The 26369-nt window shown below is 42.8% G+C and overlaps 1 protein-coding gene across 3 annotated transcripts in view; it reads right to left on the bottom strand.

The window, feature by feature from the left end:
* Positions 1 to 26369, bottom strand: part of LOC107306581 (uncharacterized) — a 122940-nt gene that overhangs the window by 48151 nt on the left and 48420 nt on the right. Inside the window, exons 1-4 of one of the 3 annotated variants that reach the window (XR_014947844.1) lie at positions 16290 to 16380; positions 3203 to 3291; positions 507 to 704; positions 138 to 340 (exon numbers count right to left, since the gene is read on the bottom strand). Coding sequence is in view for 1 of the 3 variants with exons in the window: in XM_085551924.1 (XP_085408050.1) it covers positions 309 to 340; positions 507 to 704; positions 16290 to 16380 (321 nt within the window). In the remaining 2 variants the exon portion in view is untranslated. Of the gene's footprint in view, positions 1 to 137; positions 341 to 506; positions 705 to 3202; positions 3292 to 16289; positions 16381 to 26369 lie in introns of those variants that run through there. The other 2 variants (XR_014947843.1, XM_085551924.1) reach the window with 2 other exon arrangements.

The following is a 26369-nucleotide window of genomic DNA, read 5'->3' as shown; positions in this document are numbered from 1 at the left end:
GCTCATGGCTTAAACAACTGTTTAAAGATTTACAGTATGGATATATCTGAGCCGATTTCCACCCTGAGCTTTCTGCAGCCTTTCCAATTTTCCTGCCTTACGGCTGGTCAGTGAGATCACATGGTCTTATTTCTCACCCGTGAGCTGATCCAGGCTTTACGGCTGGGAAAATTCGCTCTGTTGGTTGCTTATTATGCTCAGATGCTTTTTTAGTGTTCCAGAAATGTGTTTGCAAAGAATAAAAGCACTATTGCAGGAAAGTTGCAAATGCCTTTTTTTTTTTTTTTTTTTTGAATATCCACACAGGTTTAGATGAGGCTTTTAGGTTCTGTCTGCGTTCCTGAAAAACACAGAAAGTTTCCTATATTAGCATTCATGAATAAGCAAATACAAAAGGGCAGCAAATGTCAACAAACCCATGTTATATTCAGTGGAGTATGAAGGGCACCATCTTCCCTCACGCCTCCCAGTTCCCATGCCCACAGGCTGCTGGCCGCATCGCTAACCTTGCCACCTTCCGCCTCCATCGCCTGCGGTCCTTCGTGTTACTGTCTCCATCCTCCTCTCTGTGAATGAAGCGGCATTTCTGCTGATTCCTTTGCTTCTCCCTCTCCAGGACAGCGATAGAGGAAATGAGGGTTCAGTGGTGGGGATGCGATGTTTTGCTTCTGACCTCTGGTGGTCAAAGGGGGCTCTGCAGGGCCCTGCCGGAAAGAAGGATCATGCAAAAGTAGGCATTTCCTATTTCTTACAAAGAACTGATTATTTCCCGTTAAGAATCAGACGGTATCTTAGCTGCCGGTGGATTTTTACCCAGCATTGAATTTGCCCTAAGTGCATCCTTACATGATATTCCATTCACTGAATGAACACAGTCATGCAAACAGTGTGATGGTCAGGCACACATCAGGGACACGGATGGCTGTGCTTATCCCCTTCTGGGGTGCTCACTGCTGTGAATGCACCCATTTTATATGTTACCGTGTTTTGTTTTATCAAATCTCTTGCTCTGAATTAATATACTCATGATTATCCAGTACAAAAAAGACAGGGATCTCTTGGAAAGAGTCCAGCGGAGGGCCACTAAGATGGTGAAGGGCCTGGAGCATCTCCCCTATGAGGAGAGACTAAGCGAACTGGGTCTGTTTAGCCTTGAGAAAAGAAGGCTGAGAGGGGACTTGATCCAGGTTTATAAATACCTGAGGTGTGGGAGCCATAGTGGTGAGGCTGGTCTCTTTTCAGTAGTGTGTGGGGACAGGACTAGGGGTAATGGGATGAAAGTACAGCATAGGAAGTTCCGCACGAATGTGCACAAGAACTTCTTTACAGTGAGGGTGACGGAGCACTGGAACAGGCTGCCCAGGGAGGTGGTGGAGTCTCCTTCTCTGGAGATATTCAAGACCCGCCTGGATGCCTACCTGTGTGATGTGGTGTAGGGAGCCTGCTTTGGCAGGGATTGGACTAGATGATCTCTAGAGGTCATTTCCAACCCCTACAATTCTGTGATTCTGTGATTATACACTTCTTTGGCACTGAAAGCTTTGTTCATAAAATGCAGTTTAATTTCCATTGCCCACGCCCTTTGCGCCAGGTAAGCTGTGATACTATTTGTGGCCATGCCCATCTGTAGGCAAGGCAGAATCCGGCCATCCTTAGGTTAACTAATCTGCAGAACCACGGAGAAGTGTGTACACACAAAATCTGCAATCATTAAGTATGTATAAATATTAACTGCGCATTACAGAGGAGGAAGTTGTGGAGAATGGAAACCAGGTATTGTGCACACATTTGCATAACAAAGCCAGAGCTGGGTATAGGAAAATATTTCTTGCAATCTACTCCTGTCTTCAGTCAGCTGTCTGGGAAAAGCAGCAATCAAGGAGTTTCACTGCCTAGTATCAGCCATGGCTGCTGCCATGCTCCTGCCCAGGCTCTGAGGTTTGGCTTCCCAAGCTTTCATCAGTGCAACAACATCCTTTCTCTATGATGTCTGATGTGGGAGCCCTGGAATTAATGTAATGGAAGGGAGGGGACGAGTTGCAAGAGCGTACATTTCCCCTACAGAGGCCTGCAAAGAAATTGGGTCACCTGGTTGGGCCTGGCAGCAGGGCTTCATCCTGCCAAAGCACCTCAGCCTGTTTTTAGCAGCCTCAGACTGAAGCCTATCGACCTCCACAGGATCTTTCCTTGGCTTAAATTTCTGGGTTTTTGAGCTGGGTCAGTGAAGGTGGCCTTTTCAAGCTTTCTGGGTTTAAATTAATGAGGATGGATGGTTTAGAAGCAGCCTCTTCACAAGCTGCTTTACAAATCTTTATTACTCATGCCCTGAGAAGGTAAACAAAGCTTTTAGTGAAATGTGGTCTCAAGAAGCATCACTGCACAGCCACAAACAGATCCATTCTCTTCTCTGAGAACTCAGAGAATATGCAGTTCATTGCAATTAAATTGTGGTTGGGAAGAGCTTCATTGTGGATAAATGGTACTTCCCACAGATGGATATGAAGCCACCACCGTATTTCTCACATCTGCTTGAAGGCAGTCCAAATCTGAAGTCATTATTATGTCTGTATAAAAATATATATGTATATTGCTTTTTGTACCATATGTGCCCCAGTGGCCCTTTACAGCAAGTGGTATGGACTTCCAGTGACCACAAATGGAGATGCTGAGAGGAATGAGCCATTTATCAGCCACTTCAGTTTCATACACAAAGTTAAGGAGGATGAATACAGACAAAAGAATTTATAGCAGGCTGCAGAGAAGTCCTGAGCTGTTTTAAGCCTGAGGTGCTGGAGGGTCTGAAGACTCACCCAACCATGCACAGTGGTCTGGTTGGGAGCCAGGGATGAGTGTGCAGCTCAATGCCTTGTCCCAGCCCCTGCCTCAGAGAGCTGTGAAGTGGGGAGCTGCAGCCTGACAGCTCTCCTCGGGTCTGGCAGTGAGAAGTGGATACAGAGATAGGGCTCAGAGAAGTGGGTATGCTCAGCCAAGTGCCTGGCTTTCCACTGGCTCATACTTCCAAAGCCACATTGCTGCTGTGACTGCATAGTGTCATCAGGCAGATTTGGCCTCATTTCTAGCTAACCAGGAATAGTGGAAGAAGACAAGAAGCCCTGAAGCTGTTTCAGCCCCTCCAAACTATTTTCAAGGCAAATAGGAGGGCCATGAAAAGAGTTCACACTTTATGGTGTAAAAAACTTACCTTGTCCTGAAACAAAGACACTCAGCTTTCTTCAACTTCATTCCTTTTTTTAAAAAAAGGAGTTTGAAAAACAGAGGTCTGGTTGGAATCTGGAATACGAAATCAAAGTGTTTTAGTGTGAGCAGCTACTTCCAGCTCTGCCTTCTCTCACCCCACCTGCAGATGGGCAACACAGTGAGGTGGGAGTGCAGTAAATGCTTTGGTATTACTGTGTTCAGATTTGGCACCTGGCAAGAGCTTTAAAGGTGAGAAAAGGAGAGATGGAGGGTTTGGAGGGGGGGGAGGAGTGCCAGTTTTTCTTCATCTTTGTGTGCAGTATGGAAGATATACAGGAAAGTCAAAATCCAAAGACCATCATCAGGTGTCAGGTATTCACCAGACAGCAAAACAGGAGAGGAACCAATTTCGGCAAGGAGAAATTGTGTGCTGACCTTGGGGCCACAAAGAGAGACAGAGACAGGCAGCAAACTGAACAAGAAAGCAGGCAAACCAACCCAAACCTGCACAGGCCCTGTGTTAGCAATCCCTGAGTGCCATCTCAGCCTGGGAAGCACAGAGGAGGCTTAGAGAAGGGAGTGAGAAGCCAAGGACAAACAGAAGGAGGGGGAGAGCAGTATGTGTCTCCCGGTGGAAACCTGCTTTCCTTTGCTCTGTGTGCTTTTCCCATCTCACTGTACCAAGCTCGCAGCCAGTCGATTAGATCGCTCTCTCCTCCTTGCCATTTGTATGTCACTTCTCCGCTTATCTCGGATCTTCCCCAGGGCTGGGAGCATATCTGCATGTACACAGCCTAGCCACATTGCAGCACAGAGGTTAAGAAGAATAGAGGAGTGCTCACAGAGAGAAAACAGAGCAAGTAGTGAATTATTTTTTTTTTTTTTTCCTTTTGAGCAATGAAAAAAAAAATAAATGTGTGTGTCTGAACTTGTTACATTCATCTGTATAAGTGAATTGAAAGTCTGCTGCCCTCGGTGCTGTCATTATTCCCATGTACCTATTTCTCTAACCTCACTTACCCTGTGTAGCTAAGTATGATGCCCTTTTACTGGAAATAAGCCCTGTCCCTGTCAGCTTTGAGAAAGATCATTGTAATTTTTGCTGTAGGGGAAAGAAAGAGGGAAATCTGTGCCTGATGTGTTAGCAGACAGTAAAACTTAAGGGTCATAGGAAGCCACAAAACTGTCAGAGATGATTAATTCAGTGGAGAAAGTAGAAGCCTGAAAGTTTTCCTGTTTCCTCTGTGCTGTCAACTTTCTTTCTGCTTGATGCAAGGGACAGCACGTGATTAGGAAAGAAATCTGACATGAGAGGTCCCAGGGCATGGAGACAACTGGGATGCTGGGCTGTGGTAGGGCAGCATGCTGCCGATCAGGACCCATCAGAACATGTATGACATGTGCCTGCCCGACATGTCCCATCCTGTGAAGTGACATGCTGGATGATGGTATATGTAGCCTTTTGGCTGGTCAGAAAGGATCCTATTTACATATTGTGTCCAATTTACAATAGGATACAAGCTGTGGCACCACCATCTCACCTCTCAGTTCATGATTTTGGCTCTCTTTGGGGCAGCACCAAGATTAGTTGCATGAACTGTGCAACAAGGACAGAGACTTATGGCAAATATAAATGAAGCTGCAAGAAGGAAATCTTAATAATCCCATAGACAGTGGGATTTCTCAGCAGCATATTTGATAGAAAGAAAGGAACGTGCACATTTGGATCAAAATAATTTCTCAGTTGCTGACCCTGCTCTGGGGAAGGAATAGATTCCATTAGACTGAATACACCACATGTCTGCCTCCTCTTGCTTCCACCCTGTATTCCCTCCAGCACACAGCTTAAAAATCAAACATCTCCATTTCTCTATCAAGACCTTGTGCAGCCCTGCTCCTGAAAATACCTTTCCGGTCTCCCCTTTCCAGCACTTTATCCAAATAAAGCCACCAGCATCTTTTAATTCTGTTTCTCACTCTCTGTCTTCTGCCATCCATTTTGTAGCTCACCATGCATGAAAAAGTTTATCCTCTCCCCTCTGAAGCTCACACCTGTCATGGGCCTGACAGCTATTGCAGTAATATGGCAGCAATAATACACCAGATCTTAAAGATGTCCATGATGTGCAGGTGTACAGAAGAATGCAGGAGAGCTGTCAAGAGAATGCAATCACAGGGCTGTGGGGTATTCTCCTTCCTCTCAATTCACCCATTTTTTCCTAGTTTCTGTATTGCTTCTTCATTCTTTCAGTGAACTCTTTGAACCAGGGACCCTGTCACTGAAGAGGGCTTAAAATGAAAATAATAACGGAGCAAAAAAACCCCAAAACCCAACAAACAAGAGTGTCAAGATTTGGTCTTACTTGGTGATAGCGCAGAAGTTATTGTGTGAGAAACTAGGGCAAGGATTCTCAATGCTATGTCTGTGCTCAACACAAAATGGAGAAGAGGCTGGTTCCAGCTTGGAAGCAAAGTAGAAATGTTCATATCCAAGCAGCTGAAAACCACGACCTCTCCTTCGCCTTCTCAAAAATCCCCTGTTTAGCCAAGTCCACATTTCCGCTGGGATTGTCCCTGCACATTCCAACCTCTGAACTGTGTCCAGACACTGTATAGGGGTCTGACTTGGCCAAACATCTTTATGGAAAATGCTACTGATAAGTTGCATGGGTAACTGGAAGAACAGTGCTCAAGCCCATGGCCTGCTGCTGTTTATCTTACCAGTGCAACCATGACTATATTGCAGCCATTTCTCAGGATTTATTTTCCTTTTCTTGACAGACTCACACAGTATTTTGTTGTACATCAAAACGTAGACACTCACATACCAGTGTCCAGAGGAATCATAGAATCATAGAATGGCCTGGGTTGAAAAGGACCACAACGATCATCTGGTTCCAACCCCCCCACCATATGCAGGGCCACCAGCCACCAGACCAGGCTGCCCAGAGCCACATCCAGCCTGGCCTTGAATGCCTCCAGGGATGGGGCATCCTCAGCCTCCTTGGGCAACCTGTTTAATTGCGTCACCACCCTCTGTGTGAAAAATTTTCTCCTCATCTCTAACCTAAACCTCCCATGTCTCAGTTTAAAACCATTCCTCCTTGTCCTATCACTGTCCACCCCCTCCTATTTAAACGCTCCCTTCAAGAACTGGAAGACCGCAATGAGGTCTCCCCAGAGCCTTCTCTTCTCTAAGATAAACAAGTCCAGTTCCCTCAACCTTTCCTCACAGGAGAGGTGCTCCAGCCCTCTGCTCATCTTGGTGGCCCTCCTCTGGACCTGCTCCAAGAGCTCCACATCGTTCCTGTATTGGGGGCCCCGGGCCTGGACTCAGTACTGCAGATGGGGTCTCACAAGTGCCAAGTAGAGTGGGACAATCACCTCCCTCTCCCTACTGGCCACCCCTTTTTTGATGCAGCCCAATGCACAGTTGGCTTTCTGAACTGCAAGCACACACTGCCAGCTCATATCCAGCTTCTCATCCACCAGGACTCTCAGGTCCCTCTCCACAGGGCTGCTCTCAAGGAGGAGTCTGAAAGAAGTGCTATACTTAGAAGCAAACCTGTGCTAACATGAAATCCTACAGAACACCACATGCATGGCAGCTTCCTCTTCGACCGACTAAGGTGCTCTCATGCACATGAGACTTATTTCCCCAAAAGACAAAAAGAAGCATCCTTTGACAACAGGCTCTATGACATATCACACATTAACTCATGGCTTCTGTGCCTTTACATAGATACATAAACAGGAACAGAGACACATACTCAAAACACTGTTCATAAAAGAAGCAGCTGAAGAGACAGTGACCATAAATTTAATCAGACAGAAAGATTTCCTAAGCCAAGATCTTGGTCTGCCAATCTGCATTTGGCAGAAGAGCTGTCGGATGAGAGGCATAAAGAACTATCATCTGTGTTTGTTATTGAATGAATGTAAGCAAAATACTTTATAATGGACAACTTCAACACCTACACATGATCAGAATAAGCTTCAGGAATCTGAGCATGCACTGGGATATGAAAATCAGCTGATGAGAAGTGATCTTTAAGGCAGTATATCAAAACCTTGGATCCAAACCTCCCTGCACCCCTGACTGTGAGCTGTCTTACTTGGACTGGCTTCAGGTGCCTGTCAGAGCACCCCATGGCTGGGGTCTGGAAAGCAGAGCTATGCCATACTCTGCATCTGCTCGGTGGCTTAGATGTAGCTCTTCTTATAAGTTCATTTTCATTCATTTTTTTCCTGCCATGACTGATTTCTGTGGTTAATTCGTTCAGTCATGCAACAATAACTGAACGTAAGCTGGTTATTTGTCTGTTCTATATGCTATCCCATACATAAGAATTGTCTTTACCTTTATGAAAGCTCAAAAGGCATGAAGCAGCATCTATTAAAGTGGTGACAAAAATAATATATAGAATGTGGGGGGGAAAAAAAAGAGACAGAATTCTCCATTTATGAAGACTGAAGTCCTAGCATTGATATTACTCATTTCATCTGAATAATTAAGCAGTAATGACAATGGCATAGGCTATTTCAGGCAATTAATTATCAGCTCTAGGGGTTGATGGCCTGTGAGGAAGCTAAGGGACATTAACCTCTGCTGGCTATTAGTCATTCTGATATTGCCATGTGCTGACTCTATTGCAAATTCCTCTCGTTTTTTAAATACACAAGTTCAAAGTTACACTAAAAGCATCCGCAATGTAATTATGGTAAGGGAGCCAGATATCTCTGCAGCAATAGCAAGCAGCAGCATCAGCGCTGTGATGGCACAAAGGTCTCCTGAGGATATCTTGACTCCTCCATAATCCCTGGGGCTATGGAGTTGCTGAGGAAGGACTAGAAGGCTTTCTGTTATCCAGGATTCAAGTTAGACCCCTACTTGCAGCAACTTTATATACATCCTGTGCCTGCCATTTCAAAGTGCCCTGAGAAACAACTAGAAGGGGAAAAGTGAGTGCTTTTCTTAGCCTGTGCATGAGTTTCAGCCCTTCAGGAATGAAAGAAATAGGAGGAGGATGGAAGACACTCGGTTTAACTGTTAGCCCAGTCATCAGGGCAAGGGCCACAGGAGTTCATTAGACATCTCAGGCGAGAGCCTAGGAGGTGGCTTAGGACAGGGCTGGGAGAATTAACATCCAAAATGTGAAACAGAGTAAAATAGACTAAAGGCAAGCAATGCTGTCTGCTGGACAGGGACTCCCTCCTGAACCAAACAATAAGAGTCACAGTGGTTGCAATGTGTTACAAACAAGTTCACTCCTTCCATCCAGTCTGGCTGATGTGTTTCTCCTCTGAAATTCCCATTCTAAGATACATCTGCATATGTATGTATATATAAATGTATCAGATAACCAAATGTTTAAATAGCTTTTGTAAAGGGCATTTGTGAGTCAATTATTTAGTTATTTGTTTTAATTATAACTGGTTAACTGGGAACGTCTGATCTGTCCTTCTCACAGTGTTCCCAGACATGTCCCTTTGCAGCCTGTAAAACTGCCCCTACTCTGGCCATTCAGCACAGGTGAGACAGAGCTTCAAGATCATTTCTGTTTCAAAGTGCAACCTCAGAAGTCAGACAGAGGCTAATTACACCATTCAGTAACACAAACAAGCATAAAAAGACACAGTCCCCCAAGTCTGCAATAATCAATTTAACATGGGTCAGTTGGCCATTAACAAAGAAGGAACCAGAATAGTAATTTTTCTCTTACTGGCAGAAAGTTTACTTGATTCATTTTTGTATTCATGTTTGGCCTTGGGAAGGTGGCCAGGGTTTCTTATAATGGAATGATACTGCATGTACCTGTGGTCTGTGGAGTCACATTTTTTGCTGGTGCAATTTTGCTGCAGAGTAAAGTAGTCCAGTTCACACATTGCTTTATTGCTTTATTCACTGGGATACTTACATGGACTCTGTTGAAATGAGAGTGTGAGAACGTGTACTAACCTGCATGTATCACTCCTACGTATGATGAAATTCCTATATGGTGCAGAGTTTACTCATTTTGTTGCATCTTGCTTTATCTATAGGCCAAAACTATAATTGTTTTCTCATTGTTAAGAAGAGAACAAGGGATGCCATCAGACGTACTGTACTGATGGAGCACTAGAGACAAATTGCAAATAAACATTTTTCTGCGGCCCATGTTCTAAAAGTGTGTGCAGTTTTCACACCAAATTGCTCTACTGGGCTGTAAGTCTGTGATCTACTCTATGATTCTTCTTTAGTGCTGCAGAATGCAAGCAGTGAGTTGTAAGGCCACCAACCGCTCGACCTGCCAGTACTAGAGTGGAGCAAGACCAAGCCGTGCCCTGAAAACACTCCATGCTGCACTATCATTTCTTTGCCAAGAGTGTTGTCTTTTAATATTGCTGACAAGCTTTCCAGGCTTATCATTTCATTTTTCTCTACTGTATGGCATTTGAGGAGGTATGGGACTAAGGGAGCGGGCCATGATTTTTCAGAAGGAAACAGAAAGAGTGGAGGACATGAAAGCTCAGCCTGATCTTACCAGCCCTGTGAAGTCAGCTGCCCTGTGTCCCTTTCAGCTTTAATTGAGGCTAGCAATATATGCTTACCTCAGCCCAAAACTTCTCTCAATCCTTTACTGCTGTGATGAGTGCAATGAAAGTGCTCAAGCTATTATGTTCATCCATAAAGAAAAGAAAAGAAAAGAAAAGAAAAGAAAAGAAAAGAAAAGAAAAGAAAAGAAAAGAAAAGAAAAGAAAAGAAAAGAAAAGAAAAGAAAAGAAAAGAAAAGAAAAGAAAAGAAAAGAAAAGAAAAGAAAAGAAAAGAAAAGAAAAGAAAAGAGAAGAGAAGAGAAGAGAAGAGAAGAGAAGAGAAGAGAAGAGAAGAGAAGAGAAGAGAAGAAAAGAAAAGAAAAGAAAAGAAAAGAAAAGAAAAGAAAAGAAAAGAAAAGAAAAGAAAAGAAAAGAAAAGAAAAGAAAAGAAAAGAAAAGAAAAGAAAAGAAAAGAAAAGAAAAGAAAAGAAAAGAAAAGAAAAGAAAAGAAAAGAAAAGAAAAGAAAAGAAAAGAAAAGAAAAGAAAAGAAAAAGGCTCACTTTTAATGGGAAATATTTTTGCAGCTGGTTGAGTTTCCCTGGCACTTAGATTTATGTAGAGGTTTCTGTACTACTTATACTTTCTTATCCTGAAGTTTGATGGCCTTGATATTCAGAACAGCTTCTCCTGTCCATGCTACTCTCATTAGTCTACTGCCTTCAGACTTACCAACTAGTTCATCAGAAGAAATCCCCTTTAAATCTTGGATGACAGCCTTCACTCCTTCTTTTCTTGTTTTTCATTTCATGTTAATGTTATAACACTGATATGTCTTCCTCTTTTATTGCTACATAGAGTAAATTCAGATTCATTTCAGAAAAAGATGCAGTAGATGCCTTGCACACAAGAGGGCAGATCTGCTTCTCCTTTCATACTTAGTAGTTCCCATTCACCTGTAACTTCACATTCACCCTCATCTGGAGCCGAGTACTGCAGAGAAAGCGCTGCAGTAAAGATGGGGTTTGGTCTCAATAGACACTGCCATTGAGGGGTGGTCTAAAGGCCTTTCATTCTGCTAAAGCAGTGCCCTTAGAGTATAAGCACTCAATATTAAATGCTTCTTTATGTTATTATCACAATGGTTATCTCGCCTAACCCCTGGATTTACAAACTTTAAGAAAAATAGGCAGGGTTTGCACTTGGGTTTTCCATGCCAGCCACCACCTACAACCTCCCCCTTCCCCCAGTACAACTTTAGGTGCTCAGACCAAAGGGACGAGTTTACGACCACTTGGCTGAGTGAAACCTTCTGACAGGGAGTAAATAGCCCCAGCCCAGAGATGGGCTGAGCACTCTGCAGTTCCCTCACTGCCTGGGGTGTCAGGCCAGTTTCTGAGATACCCCTGAGGCTGTATGCAACCCAGCAGAAAGAAAGAAGCCTACTTCTTCTCCTATAAAGTCACCTTAAACAAAAGGCCCTACACAAGGGCTAAGCCACAAAGCTACATTGGCTTCACCATGTGGTACAAAGAAAGCCTATAAGAAGAAGTAAATTTTGAAGAGCAAGAGCTTATTTTTTAAAAGAGAGAATGCATTCTATAGCAAACACTTTTATTGCAGCACATAGAATCTTCTAGTGGAAAGAATTAACACAGTGTTTGCCTCCTGAATGCCCTTGGACTAAATCTGAAGTCAGTGAGTGGGTAAATCTGGGCTTTTCAAGAGAAGAGCAGAGGTCAGATAAGTTCATCTTTAAAAAGAATAAGAAAACTGGAACAAAAAGAGAACCGACCACAGCTTATCTGGATACATTTCCCTTGCACTATATGTTGCCTTTTGATTCTGTCACATCTCATATATTTCATCTGCAGAAGCAGACTTTTGCTGTCACCAGTGTCACTTGGTAGCTGTCCAGGGAAAGGCCACCTGTTGGAGACCATCTCAACACGAGATCCAAATGCCAGCTTTAAAAAAACAACACAGGGATATGGGTAAAACCACTCATGTCAGACGTAATTAGAGATTGACTGGGATATTGCTGGAAGAGCCTCTGGAACTTTCCAAAATGCTGGACTGCTGATTGCCAAACGTGTTTGCTTTTCCATTTAAACAGTCAATGAAGCTGCATATGTGGAAAGACTGATGAGCTACTTCTCCTGTCAATCACAATTAGAGAAGTGCTAATCATGTTAAGGAGTTATTAATCATACGTTAAATTAAATGAATGACACATGGTCTCATACAGTGCACTCTCCAATTGGCAAAACCATCTAAAGTCACTCTCCTTTGCTCTCTACAGTATGCTTGTTTGGCCCATAAGTACATACTAATTGATGAAATTAATTAAATTATGGCAGTGCGCTAAAGTAAACAGTATTCTTGTTATCTGCTAGATATCTTACAGATCCTTCTGCATAGTCAGGGCATTAATTCATCTATCTTGTAATTATTTCATATTTATACATATTCTAATATTGGTAAGTATATATGTGAAAAGCTGCTGAAAAATCACTCTATGGGCTCACAACTATTCAATGGGGAGGAAAAAAGGAGTTTGTGTAAATGTGTTCCCTGAGCAAGCCAGCAATGGAAGACAGCTAATCAGTAGAGCTTCAATGGGGTTTTCATTCCATTAGATAAGGAATATGCATCAACAGGCACTGAAGTGAAATATCCAAAAGTTTTCTTAGCCAGGGCTATAAGGTGCCACTCCTGCAATCAAGAGAGTTTTGAATAATGTGTATGTAATTTTTTAACATTTTAATAACAATAGTGGAAGCTTGTGAGATTGCATACACCTATGGACGTGTATATAATAGTGAATGTAGGGAATGTAAAAGCAAGTAATACAAATTAGAACATATACTGTGTAGCAAAACGAGAGAAAATATGAGTATCGTGGCTGGCTGTTGGCAGAGCACTTGGGGCTGTTCACCTGTGCTTACCAGCTTATCAGCTTTCCTCAGCAATTGCTTTTGTGCACTGTTGGGTGCTGTGCTGGCTGGCTCTGCTGAGAAGCAGGACAGCCTGTTTTCCATCTACCAGGAGCAAAATACTGTGATACCATCCAATTGCTAGAGGGAGATGGCAAACTAATCAAGATGAGTGAGAATTCTTATTAGTGTTAGCAAAAAAGAAAAACGACCTTTTCTGACAGTAATTTTGTAGACATCTCAGAGCACCATGCAGATCCCAGAAGCGTGGGAAACATGCTGGTTCTGTGTCAGCAGCAGCCTAACTTCAGCTATTGAGCCTGACATTACACATTAGCAAATAGAAAATAACAAAAGGCCTTGAAAATGGAAGAAGAAGCAGAGTCAGAGAGTTTAATTAATGCTGATCCACAGAGCTTTATGGAAAATCAATCTGTTTGTAAAAAAGAAGTCTGATTTCCTTTCTTGACAAGATTACCAGTTTGCATGATAAAGAAGCTTGACAGAAGAAGAAATATGCTTGGATTCTCCTTAAAGGAGCTCTGTGTGACACATGGGCTAGTGCTACCAATACAACACACTAAATGCCTTAAACTATTAAATTATTTGTCAAGGGGTCATTTCTAGTATTGTTCTGCAGGGATTTATATTAGAGTTGAACTTTCTCAGTTGAGAAGCATATAACATTTCTAGCAACATGGATGAATGATGAAGAGAAGCACAATAATGAGGAAGGGACAGTGATGCAGAACGACTCCCATCTGGGCTTCAACCCTTATCTCCAGACTGGGGCATGCATGAGCAGTTCTGGGTGTGCCCTCCAACAGGTGCAGGGTTACAGACAAAATGTGGTGTGATGCCATGGCCAAATGGGGTTACACATCAAAGAACCACAACAAGACAAAATCCAGACCATCATCATGGGTTGGGCAACAGCATCTTCAAGAACAACACCTCCCTTATGGCAGCTTGAGAGGTGACACCAGACAAGGAGCAGCAGTTACCTGGGGCAGTGCCAGCAGCCTAGATCCTGGGTATATAATCAGAGGAGCAGAGAATTAAATTTAGCTCCGTTGTCAACATAGATACCAGCAAGTAATTTTGGTGTCCTGATTTTCACAGGGACTTGAAAGGGTACAGAGCTCACAGCAAAGAGCCACCAAGATGAACGGAAGGCTGGAAAAACTGCCTTGTTCTCCAAGACAAGAAGAATCTGCTAATTCTTCAAAAGAACAGGCTGAATGTTAAATCCAAGTGAATTCAGATCTTCAGATCAGTGACAGATATTTTCAGCTGCAAGACTTACTTGCTGGAACAAGTAACAAAGGAAAATGCTGTACTTGCCATCATTATCTGTCTCTGAGTAAGGGCAAATCCTTCAGGATGGAGAACCTGTACTTCTTTTTTTTTTTTTTTTCCCTGGGTAGATTATGGCCTTTGTTGTGGAGCAGATGAGATGTGCGTTATCATCAAGAAGTTGCCTCAACACATCAGGTTGGAACAAAGGTCATGCTCCTACCAAGGCAATGTGGGTCACAGCCACATAGTGAAGTTCATTATATGTCACTGTAGTGCCTAGTGCTGAGTCCCTGGGGCCAGTAGTTCATTTAAATAGTTGGCTGGATTTCTTCCCGCTGGTGGCTGTGTCACAGTGGCTGCAGAAAGTTTGCTCATATGCCTGAATTAGACCCAGGTGTGGGAGAGGGGGGTGGCTGTAAGAGCATGTGCTGGAAATTTGTTTAGATATCTCGGATCGCACTCTGCAGTGCAGAACAGACACACATCTCCATCCAGCCCAGTGCTCTTACCTGTTTACTTTAGTGCTGCTATAAGCCAAACATGCTCCTGCTTCTCATCAGTTGCCTCATAACAGCCCCTCCTGTTGTCAGAACTCAGCTCTTGTACTTGATCAAGAGAACGTGGTTGGTTTGGGCTGCTCTTAGCTGGTTTTCCCTCTCATTTGTCAGATATGAAGTTTCAAGAGACTCAGTAGGACCCTTCTGATAAAGGTGAATTTGCTCAAATGAAATAATTTCTGTAAGTATCTTTATCTTTAAGTTGCAAATGTCTTTTTACCCAAAGTGATTGTTTAGTGTTTGCACAGTCAGCTTCATACACACTGAGGAGCGTTTCAGACCTGTTGTCTTTAACTGTTGATGGGATTTGCAGTGATGTTTGTGAATTCCAGCTTCCCAATTTACCTCACTGAGCTCCAAGTTTAAACACTGTAAATAACTGAAATAAAATATCAACATCACACAGCTAAACAGAGAAAGTTTGCAGGGTATCCTGCACTACATTCTTCTCCACTTTCCACTGGAAAAAGAACAAGTAGGGTAAAATATATAGCAATATATTGGTCTAGAAAACATTTGCTTTGCCTCTTTAGAAAATAAAATACCTTGACTCACATATAACTTATGTAGAGCATGCAGTTGATTCAGAGAAGGCCTTAAAATGACCCATTAATCCAAATTCACTTGGAACTAGAATAGCTGTAACTGATCTGCTGTCACAACAGCAGTACACAGAAGTCATAGGAACAGACAGAGAAGATAACACTGCTAAAAAGTAGCTGTTTTCCCACAGAGTCCTCGGGCAGCTACAAATGTTTTCATAGCTTTCAAAGAGATATTGGCAAGATAAAAAAAGTATAATAGACAAAATAGAAAAGACAAGGTTTCCTTATCTCTGGTAGCTTTTGCACCGTGAGATTCTCTAATTGTACCAGTACTGAAGTCTGGTGTGGAGCCCTCAGTACAAGAAAGATATGGAGATTTTGGAAAGGGTCCAGAGGAGGGCCACAAAGATGATCATGGGGCTGGAGCACCTCCCCTATGAGGACAAGCTGAGGGAGTTGGGCTTGTTCAGCCTGGAGAAGGCTGCAGGGTGAACTCATTGCAGCCTTTCAATACCTGAAGGGAACCTACACCCAGGAGGGGAGTAAACTCTTCAAAAGGGCTGACAATAGCAGGACTAGGGGAAATGGATCCAAGTTCAAGGAGGGAAGATTTAGGTTGGATGTTAGGGGGAAGTTCTTCACTAGGAGAGTGGTTAGGCCCTGGAACAGGCTGCCCAGGGAGGTTGTGGATGCCCCGTCCTTGGAGGTGTTCAAGACCAGGTTGGACGGGGCCCTGGGCAACCTGATCTAGTAAATGTGTATGTTTGGTGGCCCTGCCAGGCAGGGGGGTTGGAACTACATGATCCTTGAGGTCCCTTCCAACCCGGGTCATTCTGTGATTCTGTGATTCTGTGATTCTGTGATTCTGTGATTCTGTGAAGCAGAAAACAGGGATTATTAACTTGAAGTTTGTTAGCCTTGACCAAAGTTAATATAGAAATATTTCCTTTTATACCAGAGGGGTTTTTTAATCCCCAAAATATTAGTTCATATCAGCCATCAGTCCTAGAAGTATCTGCAGCCATAAGATTGCTGGAGATGCTTGGTCTACTGGGGTCCTGAGTCTTCTGGTCTTGGTATGAGGCTGGGGGAGGAAAGCTGGGAAACTTTCCCACAAAGTGACTACAACATGTACAGAGCTCTCTGTCTTTGTCACCCTCCTTCAGTGGGGGAATTCACATGTGGTGGCCTGAGTGTCCTGTTACCATTTGCTCTTCTGTATGGGTTGCTCTCATGGCTCACCTACACTGAAGCTCTCCAGGGGCTTTCTCATCTTCACTTGTATGACTTTTCTGCTACAGGCCAGGGTTTCTGTGCTGTCTGAGAAAGCCCTCTGTGAAAAGAATAAAGGAACACACAAACCATCAGCACAATAAGAATGTGCAGCTTGCAGTCATCACCAGGGTTTTTAATTGTTGTTTCATAGATCTCCTCCCTACTGCACAACTTGCTTGGATGAAAAGGGCTACCCTTGTCTGGGCTGCTCACATGGAAGCTTCTTTGTTTGTAAGACCCAGCCCCTCTCGAAGTCAAAATAAAGACAGTACATTCAGTCATTAAAATTATATTCCATTCCCCAGGGCAACAACCCAAGACTACAAAAATTCACATGAAGCCTTCAAAAAAGAAGAACAAAAAACAGCAGCCTCATTACTTGTCAAGTAAGAGCTATGATTTTGTTGAGACTTGCTTAAGAGAAACATTATCAGATCTTGTTTTGTTCTCTCACCAAGGAATGTATGCATAAATATAGGCATAAATTATCCAAGTATTCAGTATTTAGGATATGCCAGATCAGAAGTGTCCATTACTGCACTTTTCACTCTGTTCCTCAAAACAATGCTCCTATGCTGGGCTGCCTAATGATCTACAGAGTGCTGGCCTGCTGGTCACATGAAGGGACTTTCTTTTCCATCATGAAAGATGTTTCATGTCACAGCTATGAACCGCAAAAGTGAGAGCTAGGAAAGCTCTTCAGAAAGCTCTCTCAGTTGAGATGGGAGACATCTGGATGTTTACAGCTCTTGAAAAACTCAGCAGTAAGCTTCAGAAAAAAGGCCAAAGGATGGTGGATACGTTAATAAAGATGTTTTTCCTGGAAATATACTTGCTGGCTTGAAACTACCCTCTCTGCAGGCAGAGATGCTCAGTGTGCAGCATTCAACAGGCGCTTAGGCATGACCTTCTGATTGTTGAAGTGAGTTATAGGACAGAGGGCTGTAGGGGAGATGTGCCTATGGAGATCCTATAGATACCTAATCCCAAGTGGGCTTCCTCCAACCATATCCCTTATTATTTTAATTTTTTTTTGTCTTCTTCATACGTGCAACCAGAAGTATAGGGATGTAGATCAAAATGCTATTTCCTTCCCATTTGCCATTCTTTCTGCTGCTCATACTGCATAGCACATCCAAACCTAGCTAACTGTGACCTTTTATAATATTCCTGAATTTCTTACTCAGGCATACCACACTTTTCTTTCTTTAGATCAACATGATAGTGGTTTTTGGAGGCTGGGGGATGCATACCTGTTCTTATGGCAACATATATCTTTTCAGCCACTTTGGAAGACAGGTAGCTGAAATGATTGGACTTTTGGTCATATGTCATTATAGTTTCCTCCACATGAAAAAGGAAATTGTTTTCTAAATAACAGCATACGTGGACAGGCCATGATTATGAACCGTTTCACGACTCTATTTTCCAAATCTGCTATAGTTTATGGTTTCGACAGATTATGTTTGTAGTGCAGAAGCCTTGTTCCCTCGATACCTTTCCCAGGCAGATAACCTGCAGTAAGAAATAACACGGTGGGTGGAGCAAACTCATTTTATTTCACAAGGACTAATGAACAGCCATGGTACAGCACAAATCTTTGTGGCCTCCATTTAGCTTATATGCAGCCAACTGCCATTTCTTAAGGGAAATTTCAGACTAAAAATCAGTCCTATGGACCATTCAAAAACAGTGAATGCACAGAACACTGATCACTTTCCTTCTGGACTGTGTGTTGGCCTTTTTGTGCATTCTCTCTAATTTACTGGTAAAGATTTAAAAGCAGTCAACAAAAATATCAAAGCAGAAAGCTGTCACCATGTCATTTAATCCTCATCTAATGTCTCAGAGCACTGTGGTGTAATTAGCTGAGACGGTGCAGACGATTGCTGTGCAGGTATTGGATTACGACTTTATGGAAGAAGCAAGCAGGAGGAAAAGATGAATTAGTAGAAATGTACGAAGTAAAGCAGCTTAGTTACCATGCTTTGTAACCAGAAAGAAAATCCAATAAAAGCAGAAAACAAAACATACAACTCATCCGTTCAGTAAAGCCATCATTAAATAGGATTTTTTTTTTCAGTATATTAATTTAAATCACTTCTTCAGCTGAAGAAAATAATCTGTGTCCTCCAATATTAATATTTAAAGAGAAAAACCCAAGAACAGTTCCCTCATTCACTTCCATGGCACAGCAAAGGTCTGAACAATGATCAAATTCATACCCTAACTTGTATATTCCATGCAACCTTTCATGTATTTGTTCCTAATGTCTATCAAAAATGCTATATGACTAAGTGCCAAAGCCTCTATTTTTCTGAAGTCAAAGAGGCTGGGATCTTCTTCCTTCTGCACTGATTGAGTTTATCCTGGAAGATCAGAACTGAGTTCAGGGGTATATAGGTCTTCTGCTCTACCGTTGTCTAACCAGGTAAGAGATATGGGGTTTGTTGATGATGATGAGTGTTTGATCACACTGATGTCTGACTCATCACCATGTAGCCCTTCCCCTCTTGACTCTTTCTTACACAAGGACCAGAGACAACCATTTCATATTAATCATCTCTTACTTTCCCTTCTATCTCTCTGTTCTTCTGTCTTGAATATGACGTGGCATTCCTGCCTGGATTTGACATAACGTTTGCCTGTGAAGACCATTAATCCAAGAGACAGGACAATCTCCCATCTCATTTTTTCTTCTGCTTGAAGACTATTCTGCTGCTGCCAGCCTCTCCCCTAACCCCATCTCAGAGATAACAGCCTCTCCCTGGGGGCTGTGTGGACTGGCTAGGCCCCCAGAGGGAGACACCCTGGCTCCATTTGGCAGGTCAGACGCTGTGCAGGTATGAACTTGGCACAGGCAAGAACTGATCCACCCACCCTTCCTTTTCTCCTCCTGAGGTCACTGTGCTTGTTTTGCTTGCAGCTCCTGAGTGACAAAACGAACATGGCTCTAGAGATAAGGCAGAAAATTACTGAGTAATTGAGGACTGAGAAAATCCAGGGGTGAGATGGAGAACCAGGCAAGCAACTCCAGAGCTAGCAGCCAGCAGGGAATTTTGGCAATAAAACTCCACAGTTCTCCTTGGGTTTGTATAAACTTTCTACTTTTATATCCATGGAAGTGACTCACAGCTCCCGCAGAACTGATTTCAGGATGACGAGGCAGAACCTGGCAGATAGCCATCTTGTGCTGCTCCTGTTCTTGCTCAGCACTATTGCTCTCCTCTCTCATGGCACTCGCTTTAAAACACTAGAGCTGGTTCCGGGGAAAGTTTGGAAATGCTAACATGAAGGTAAAACTGGGAACATACCTCTAAAACAAATTTCCTAATTAATTTGATATAGAGGAGTTTAGTAAGGTTTTTGGGCCCTGGGCTCAGCAGAATGCTGAAAGACTTGTAGGAGTGAGCTGAGAGTTAGCTACATAGATGTTGTGTATCACGCAACCACTAGGAGCCTTTGATTACTTTCATATACATTGGAAGAGGGGTAGTGCTCTTAAATATCTGTGGGTTTTGTGCTGCTTGTTTCTACTTTCCTACAAGAATCAAGAAAATAAGCAGCTAGTTGGAGAGAAAACCAAAAAACCCTAGAAGCACGTAGAGTTGAGGCTGTCACCAGGATAGGTGTCAGAGAATGCACTCATGCCTCAGACAAAGGGGAGGTGGCAATTTGAAACTGTGCATTGTTTGAGATTGCTGAGTCTAAAGAAAAGACATAAAAGTACTTATCCACTGTATGTTTGATAGAGTAGAAGGATCTAGTTCTTGTTTTTAACTTCTAAAAGGCCTCTGCTTGTTGTATTTGGTGTATGAGTAGCAGATATTCCAGCAATTGTTCAGATTTAATATCTTATAGAATATTAAACTCAACATATCCTTACTGTAACTCATCTATATTCTAATATTTAACATGGTCGGAAAGGTACTAAAGGATCTGTCAAACAAATATAAAGATTTATTATTAGCTTCAAATCTGTTACTCACCTGCAAGACAGAAACACTGTTCTTTATTGTGTGTTTCTGGTCTCTGTCGGGGCTCCCAGGCACCGTGGCAATACAGATAAATAATAACTGCATCAAGTGCCAAATGGCACAAGTGCCAAAATAGTTTATACCAGCTGAGTAATGCTTTTCCCTTGTTTTGCAAAATTTTTTATTCTTTTTTTAAGAAAAATAAATGGAAAAAGGTAATAGAAACATCCAGGTTACTACTCGGTTTAAAAAGTCTTTTTAAAGTAATAATTAAGATATAGAACAAATGTGTTTTAGGAAACCCTCTGAAATGGCTGATGAGAACTGTGCAGCTGTGCTGCCCTGCTGAGGAGCAGAGCTCCCCCAGATGCAGTGCTAAGGGTGAGGAATCAAGCCAAGAGAAAACGGCCTCTGGGTCAGCTGAACCACAGCTCTGGTAAGGTCCTAGATGTCGAAGTCTCCATTCACTCCAGTTGTTTTCCCAAGAAACTAAACATTCATTTCAATAATCAAATATTTCAAATATATCAACCAATATATCAAATATATGGATGGTTGGTGTTGATTCCCAGTGTCTGGACAAAGGAAGTGAGGATTTACACAGTCACAAAATCAAATGAAGTCTTTCCTATATGAGTGCATACCCATATCCCAGTTCTTTGTTGTGGTAGAGGATTACTCTATGATGTTTTCATCAGAAACTCAGATGGCTTAAAGAGAAGGCAGCCAGATGTGCTGCATGCACTTTGACAACGTTGCTCATTCACCATTTCATCCAGTGGTTAAATAATCTTTAAATCTTTTACTCCAGGTCCTGAACGCATGGGACCAAACAAGACCATCAGCTTCCAGTTTTCAAATTAATGCTTTCAGTCCTTGTGATAGATAAAGAAAGCCATTAAAGGTAACAACTTGTCCATCCCTTCTCCCACAGCTCCAGCCCTTCCCTACACGGCAAACTGAAGCAGCAGGAGGCCATTAACACAATCCAGAGGCACGCTTTTAATCTCTAGTTTGTTGAAATCTGCCTTGTTGTTTGTCTTTTTCTTAACAGTTGGCATTGGCAATAATTAATGCTGCCAATGATTTCCTTATCAGGACAGATGTTTCTTTCTTCTCTGGAGCTCCATCAAGGCCCAGAGAAACCTTCCCCTATGGCTCTGCCTCTCACTCCTCACTCATAGGAAGAGCAGCTTAGGTAAGTGAAGGAAATGTTACATCCCTCTCAGGAGCAGAGAGGGATTTCCATGTGGGAAGGATAGAAAACAAGCAGTTTGGGTCAACTGCAATAAGGAAAGAGTTGAGGAACTCCAAACACCTTTCTTCTCCATTCCCAAAGAAATTTGGCTCAGATGTTGCTGATAAACTCTCCTACAAACAAATGCTGATGGCAGACAACTGGTGGCAGAACTCAGAGCAATCTAATGTAAGCTGAGCCACAGCCTACAGAGGCTATCAGAATCAGGTCTTTCTCAGTAGAGTATATCCTGCCTATGGATTAAAACTCCTCACTTACACTGATACAGTAATTGGGGTTAAGGTGGGCCCTACATGGGGCAGATCTCCACCTGCTTCTTATATTTTTGCCTGCAAGGTGGGGTGTCCAAGAGAGGTATTTCTGACTGTCCGTTTGCAGCAGGATGGTTGCTAGCTCCTTTTTGCCTCCCAAGCTCTTCAGAAGTGCCAGATCAGATTAGAGGATCTGGCCTATTATTTTTTGATTACTGTCCCAAGGATAGAAGAGCACCCTCTTCACCTGTCAGCAACTATCAGGTCACAAGTTGGCCAGTTTACCAAACACGAAAACAATTTGCCAACAGCGAGGACTTAAACCCTAAAAGGAGAGGACCTGCTTTAGTTGGCAACCTCATCATCGCCCTGAACAAAGGAGAGATATAGGGTATCAGTGCTTGCTTTTAAGTTGTCCTGAGTGCTAACTTGTTTCTGATTCCTGGCCGTCTGTCTTTTGAATCTTACTTGCCTACTGCTAACAACTGCTCGGTGAGTTAATACTTCTTAAGAGCTGCTATCAGTCATCCACACCACCCAATCTGGAAAGCACATATGAAGTTTCTGATAGCTCAATCCTTATCCAGATGAATCAGTGGAATTGTGCCACTGGTAGTAAAGGGCAGAGGGTGAAAGCCAAAATTATTTTGCTTCCCGTTGTCAGGCAATGTCTTAAACATTCAAATGTGCTGAAAGGGCTCAGATTTATTTCATTTCAAATGATGGTAGTGACACAGGGACAAAAATTCCCATCTATCCCTGATAGTATCTTAGTACATTTTCTTCCTTCCTTCATATGGAGAACTCAGAAATGCCAGCAGAAGATTAATAGGGTCTGGAAGTTGCATGGAGGTGTGGGGGTGCGGACAAAAAGTTTAGGAAGGCCAGCAGGGAGCTGCCACTGTTGCCCAGGATGAGTCCCTGGAGCCCTTCTCCTGAACTCTCCCAAACTTGGCAATACTCCTCCACTAAGGAGATGCTTTAAATGAGAAGGGGACTTCTAGGGCATCAAATTTTGCCTTCAGCTGTGATTCATCTGGGAACAGTGCCCTCCATTTGCCCCTACAGCACACTTCAGAAGAGAGGCTGGGTCTGGCTGCCTGAAGTTCACACAGTTATAACAGGAACACTTTTTATTCTTATTAAGGAAATGAGCTGTGTGGTTATTTAGGGTGTTGGTGGGAAAATTCACCAGCCCTGATATAGAGACCTGCAAGTCAGGGAGCTGATTCAATTGCAAACACAGAGGTGACTCACACAGTGTGAGGTGCCAGGGGGTATCCCAATTTAGCCACAACAATACAGTCATCTCAAGCTCCTGTACCATAGAATCACTCATAGATAAATTGCTGGGGTTGGAAGGGAACTCAAGGACCATCCAAATCCAACCTGCTGCTGTGGGCAGGGCTGTCCTTCCCCTACCCCCTTTCCCCACCAGCTCTGGCTGCCCAGGTCCCCAACCAACCTGTCCTTGAGTGCCTCCGGGGGTGGGGAACCACAGCTTCTCTGAGCAGCATGCTTGTCCTCTCTGCCTGACCCATATGAGAGCAGTAGAGAACCCAGGGTATATCAAACAGCACTAGGCAAATCGGTGTGGGCAACAGCCTGGAGACCCGAGGGCAGAGGTGACTACTTTGGCCTCTTTCTTCAGAGATGCATAGGTTTCTCCATTGTATTATTATCTAAGGGATGTCAGATGAAGATAAGTTCATTCTTCCCTTCTTTGGTCATGCCCACAAACTTTAGACATAACTTTCTTGTATACTGCATTAAGTGACACAAATCCCACAAAAAATGACGCAAGCAAAACAGATTACCACCATATTTTAGAACTTTCTTATAGGATCAAGTCACGGATCAAAGCTATTTACAAACATCTATTTATCCTCTTTCTCCATCCACCCATTTGCTTTCTATTTTTGTGCTTATCTCTTAATTTTCTCTTCTAATGACTGCCAAAAGGGCAGCTACATACACTCTGCCCTCCACCATAGCAGCCCCTGATGCACCACATTTAGCCCTCAGGTGTGATTTCCAGCAGGTGAAGAGGGAGTAAGCACTGACAGGGACAAGCATACGCTTTGTAGCAATGTGGCAATGCTGAAAAGCAGTATCCGCAGTGTTGATCATATCAAGGCAGTGTTACCAGGAGACATGCACACACGCTGTTGAAGTCTCCTCATCCTTGGAGAAGCGGTGGGCGTAACGCTCTACATCACTCTCACTCACACATGAAGGATGAGCAGCCTAACAAGGTCACATTTCTTAGAGGCACGCATATTTCCATCTGCTCGGGCTGGTGGCAAGCAAAGTGCCTGGCATGCTGCGAGGCATTCTAATAAGGAATTGTTTAGGAGGGAGCAGCTAGGCAAAACTGAAGAGACAAGTGGTGGTTATACACTGCACAGTTGGATAGTCAGAAATACATTAAATCAAAACGCCATGTATTTACCAAGCAAACCAGTAAAGGCTCCTTTCAGTTTTCAAGATCTTAGGCTGCAGAACTGTTTGTGCTTACTGTTGAGACTTTTCTAGACTTGGAAAACCTTGACTTTATGAATGCAGTTCCATCTGAAGAGTCTCAAATAGGAGAAGCAAAGAAACACAATGATGGTTTGGGGTAAGGCTTGAACTTCTTTCATAGTAACCAAAAATAGAGAAGACCTCTTTGATGAAAAAATGGATACTGTTATTAGGTGAGAAGTCATAGTCTAGTCTACAAAAATTTAACTGTAACCACTTTTTTACTCTAAAGCCATTTGAGATGAAGCTTTAGTTCAACTTGTTTCACATCTCAATGATCTCCAGAGTACCACTGGTTCAAAACCTGTTATCCTGTAAGTTCTGATTTCTTGAATCTACCGTGATACTGGAAATGAAGATATTCATTAGGTTCAATGTTAAAAACATTTTCTTAATTTTGGCTACATAAAACAACTGACTTTTAGACATAGATGAGGTATGGTGGATTGCAAAGGAATAAAGGATAATAGTCTGTATAAATCATGACATTGTCTTCTAAAGTTTTACTTTTTTGGCTTCTAGAAATATTGACTAACTAATATGAAATGGATATGAGAGTAGATAATGAGGAATGTAAAGGTGAAACTTAATCAAATGATTAGTTTTCCTTTTGGGCATCATTAGGATATATTTTGTGATATTTGGTTAGAAGTAAACCTTACTTCACCCTCTTTCAGGATAACAAAGTTTTAAGGAAATGGCATTCTTCTCAGTTACTTCCTGAGAAGTGCAGCTCTTGTTTTAACACATACTGACATTTTCAATCAACAGTTATTTTTTATCCATATAAAGCTTTCTTCAAGATTTGTGGATTTGGAATGTTCCAAGAATGCATCTATCAAAAACACATGTTGAGCTCAACTAAGTTTTGCTGAGACTGCCATCTGAACTTTAGCCTGCAGGAGATGTTTCTGCTTTTGGGGCTAGGGTTCCCTCCTCCCTGCCTGCCTTCAACACTGGTGTGAATTGACAAGGAATGGTATGGCCCAAAAGACAAGCTGGACATGAGAGTAATAGTTGGTGGTGCCAGAGGAGAGCCCACCAACACAGCATCAGAGAGCCTGAGAAAGCCACATCCCCTGCAAGGGGCTGACTAATTGTCCATCTGCATGGCTGGACATAAGCCACGGATGGACCATGTAATAATGTAGTTCTTCCAAAAATCACTCAGCCATCCTCCAGCCCCTGGGCTGTATGGACATTTATCATAGAATTGTATAGTCATATAATCATTAAGCTTGGAAAAGACCCCTAAGATCACCTAGACCAACTGTCCTACTAGTGCAATAGCAGAGGTTAGAATGAGACCAGGCTGGTGAGCATGTCTAGGCAGTGGCAATATCTGTCATCATAGGCACTTCTGAAATCGGGAACTGGAGACAATGGGCAAGGATCGGTCCAGAATTCTGTATGCCAGCTTGATCACCTGTGCATGCCCAGTGAGTCTCCACAGCTCTGGGTCTGCAGCAGGAAGACTGAGGAGTAATGACTGTGGGGAAGCCCCATGCCAGCCAAAAATACACATTTTGTTCAGAGCCAATGATATTGGCCAACACTGACTCCAGTAATGCGCTGTATCATCCCACCAAGGGTCTTCCTGGAAATCCTTTTCATACTCCCAGATGAGGCTTATAGATAGCATGAGATGTCGTCATTGGTGTGCACTGACAGTAGACAGGTTGCTGTAAGTTGGACATGGCATAAAATTTCAACCATGCCAGAAGCAAGATGACAGTGTCTAAAATTAGGAGCAAATACAGACAGAAAAGAACTACCTAACTCATTTTCTGCCAATGCTAGCATATAAACATGTATTAAGAATATGTCTGAGGATGGTTTTTAAAGCTAGTGTTGGTCTTTTACTTTGCTTAATTAACAGATAATGACAGACACATGCCAGTGGATAACCACGGAGTGCCTTAATCAACACCAAAGCCTTACACAGTTCCTAATGGTGTATTTGACTCACATGAAGAGAACTATCAGCAGCAATTCAGCACCTCTGAAGAGGGCTTGATAAGCACAAGAGAGCTTTCTC

This window comes from Coturnix japonica, chromosome 1, assembly GCF_054131305.1.
Source record: "Coturnix japonica strain WE chromosome 1, WE-NBRP24, whole genome shotgun sequence".
Classification (NCBI taxonomy): Eukaryota; Metazoa; Chordata; class Aves; order Galliformes; family Phasianidae; genus Coturnix; species Coturnix japonica.
Note: the sequence above shows the minus strand (reverse complement) of the source record. Positions and strands in the feature narration are given on the sequence as shown.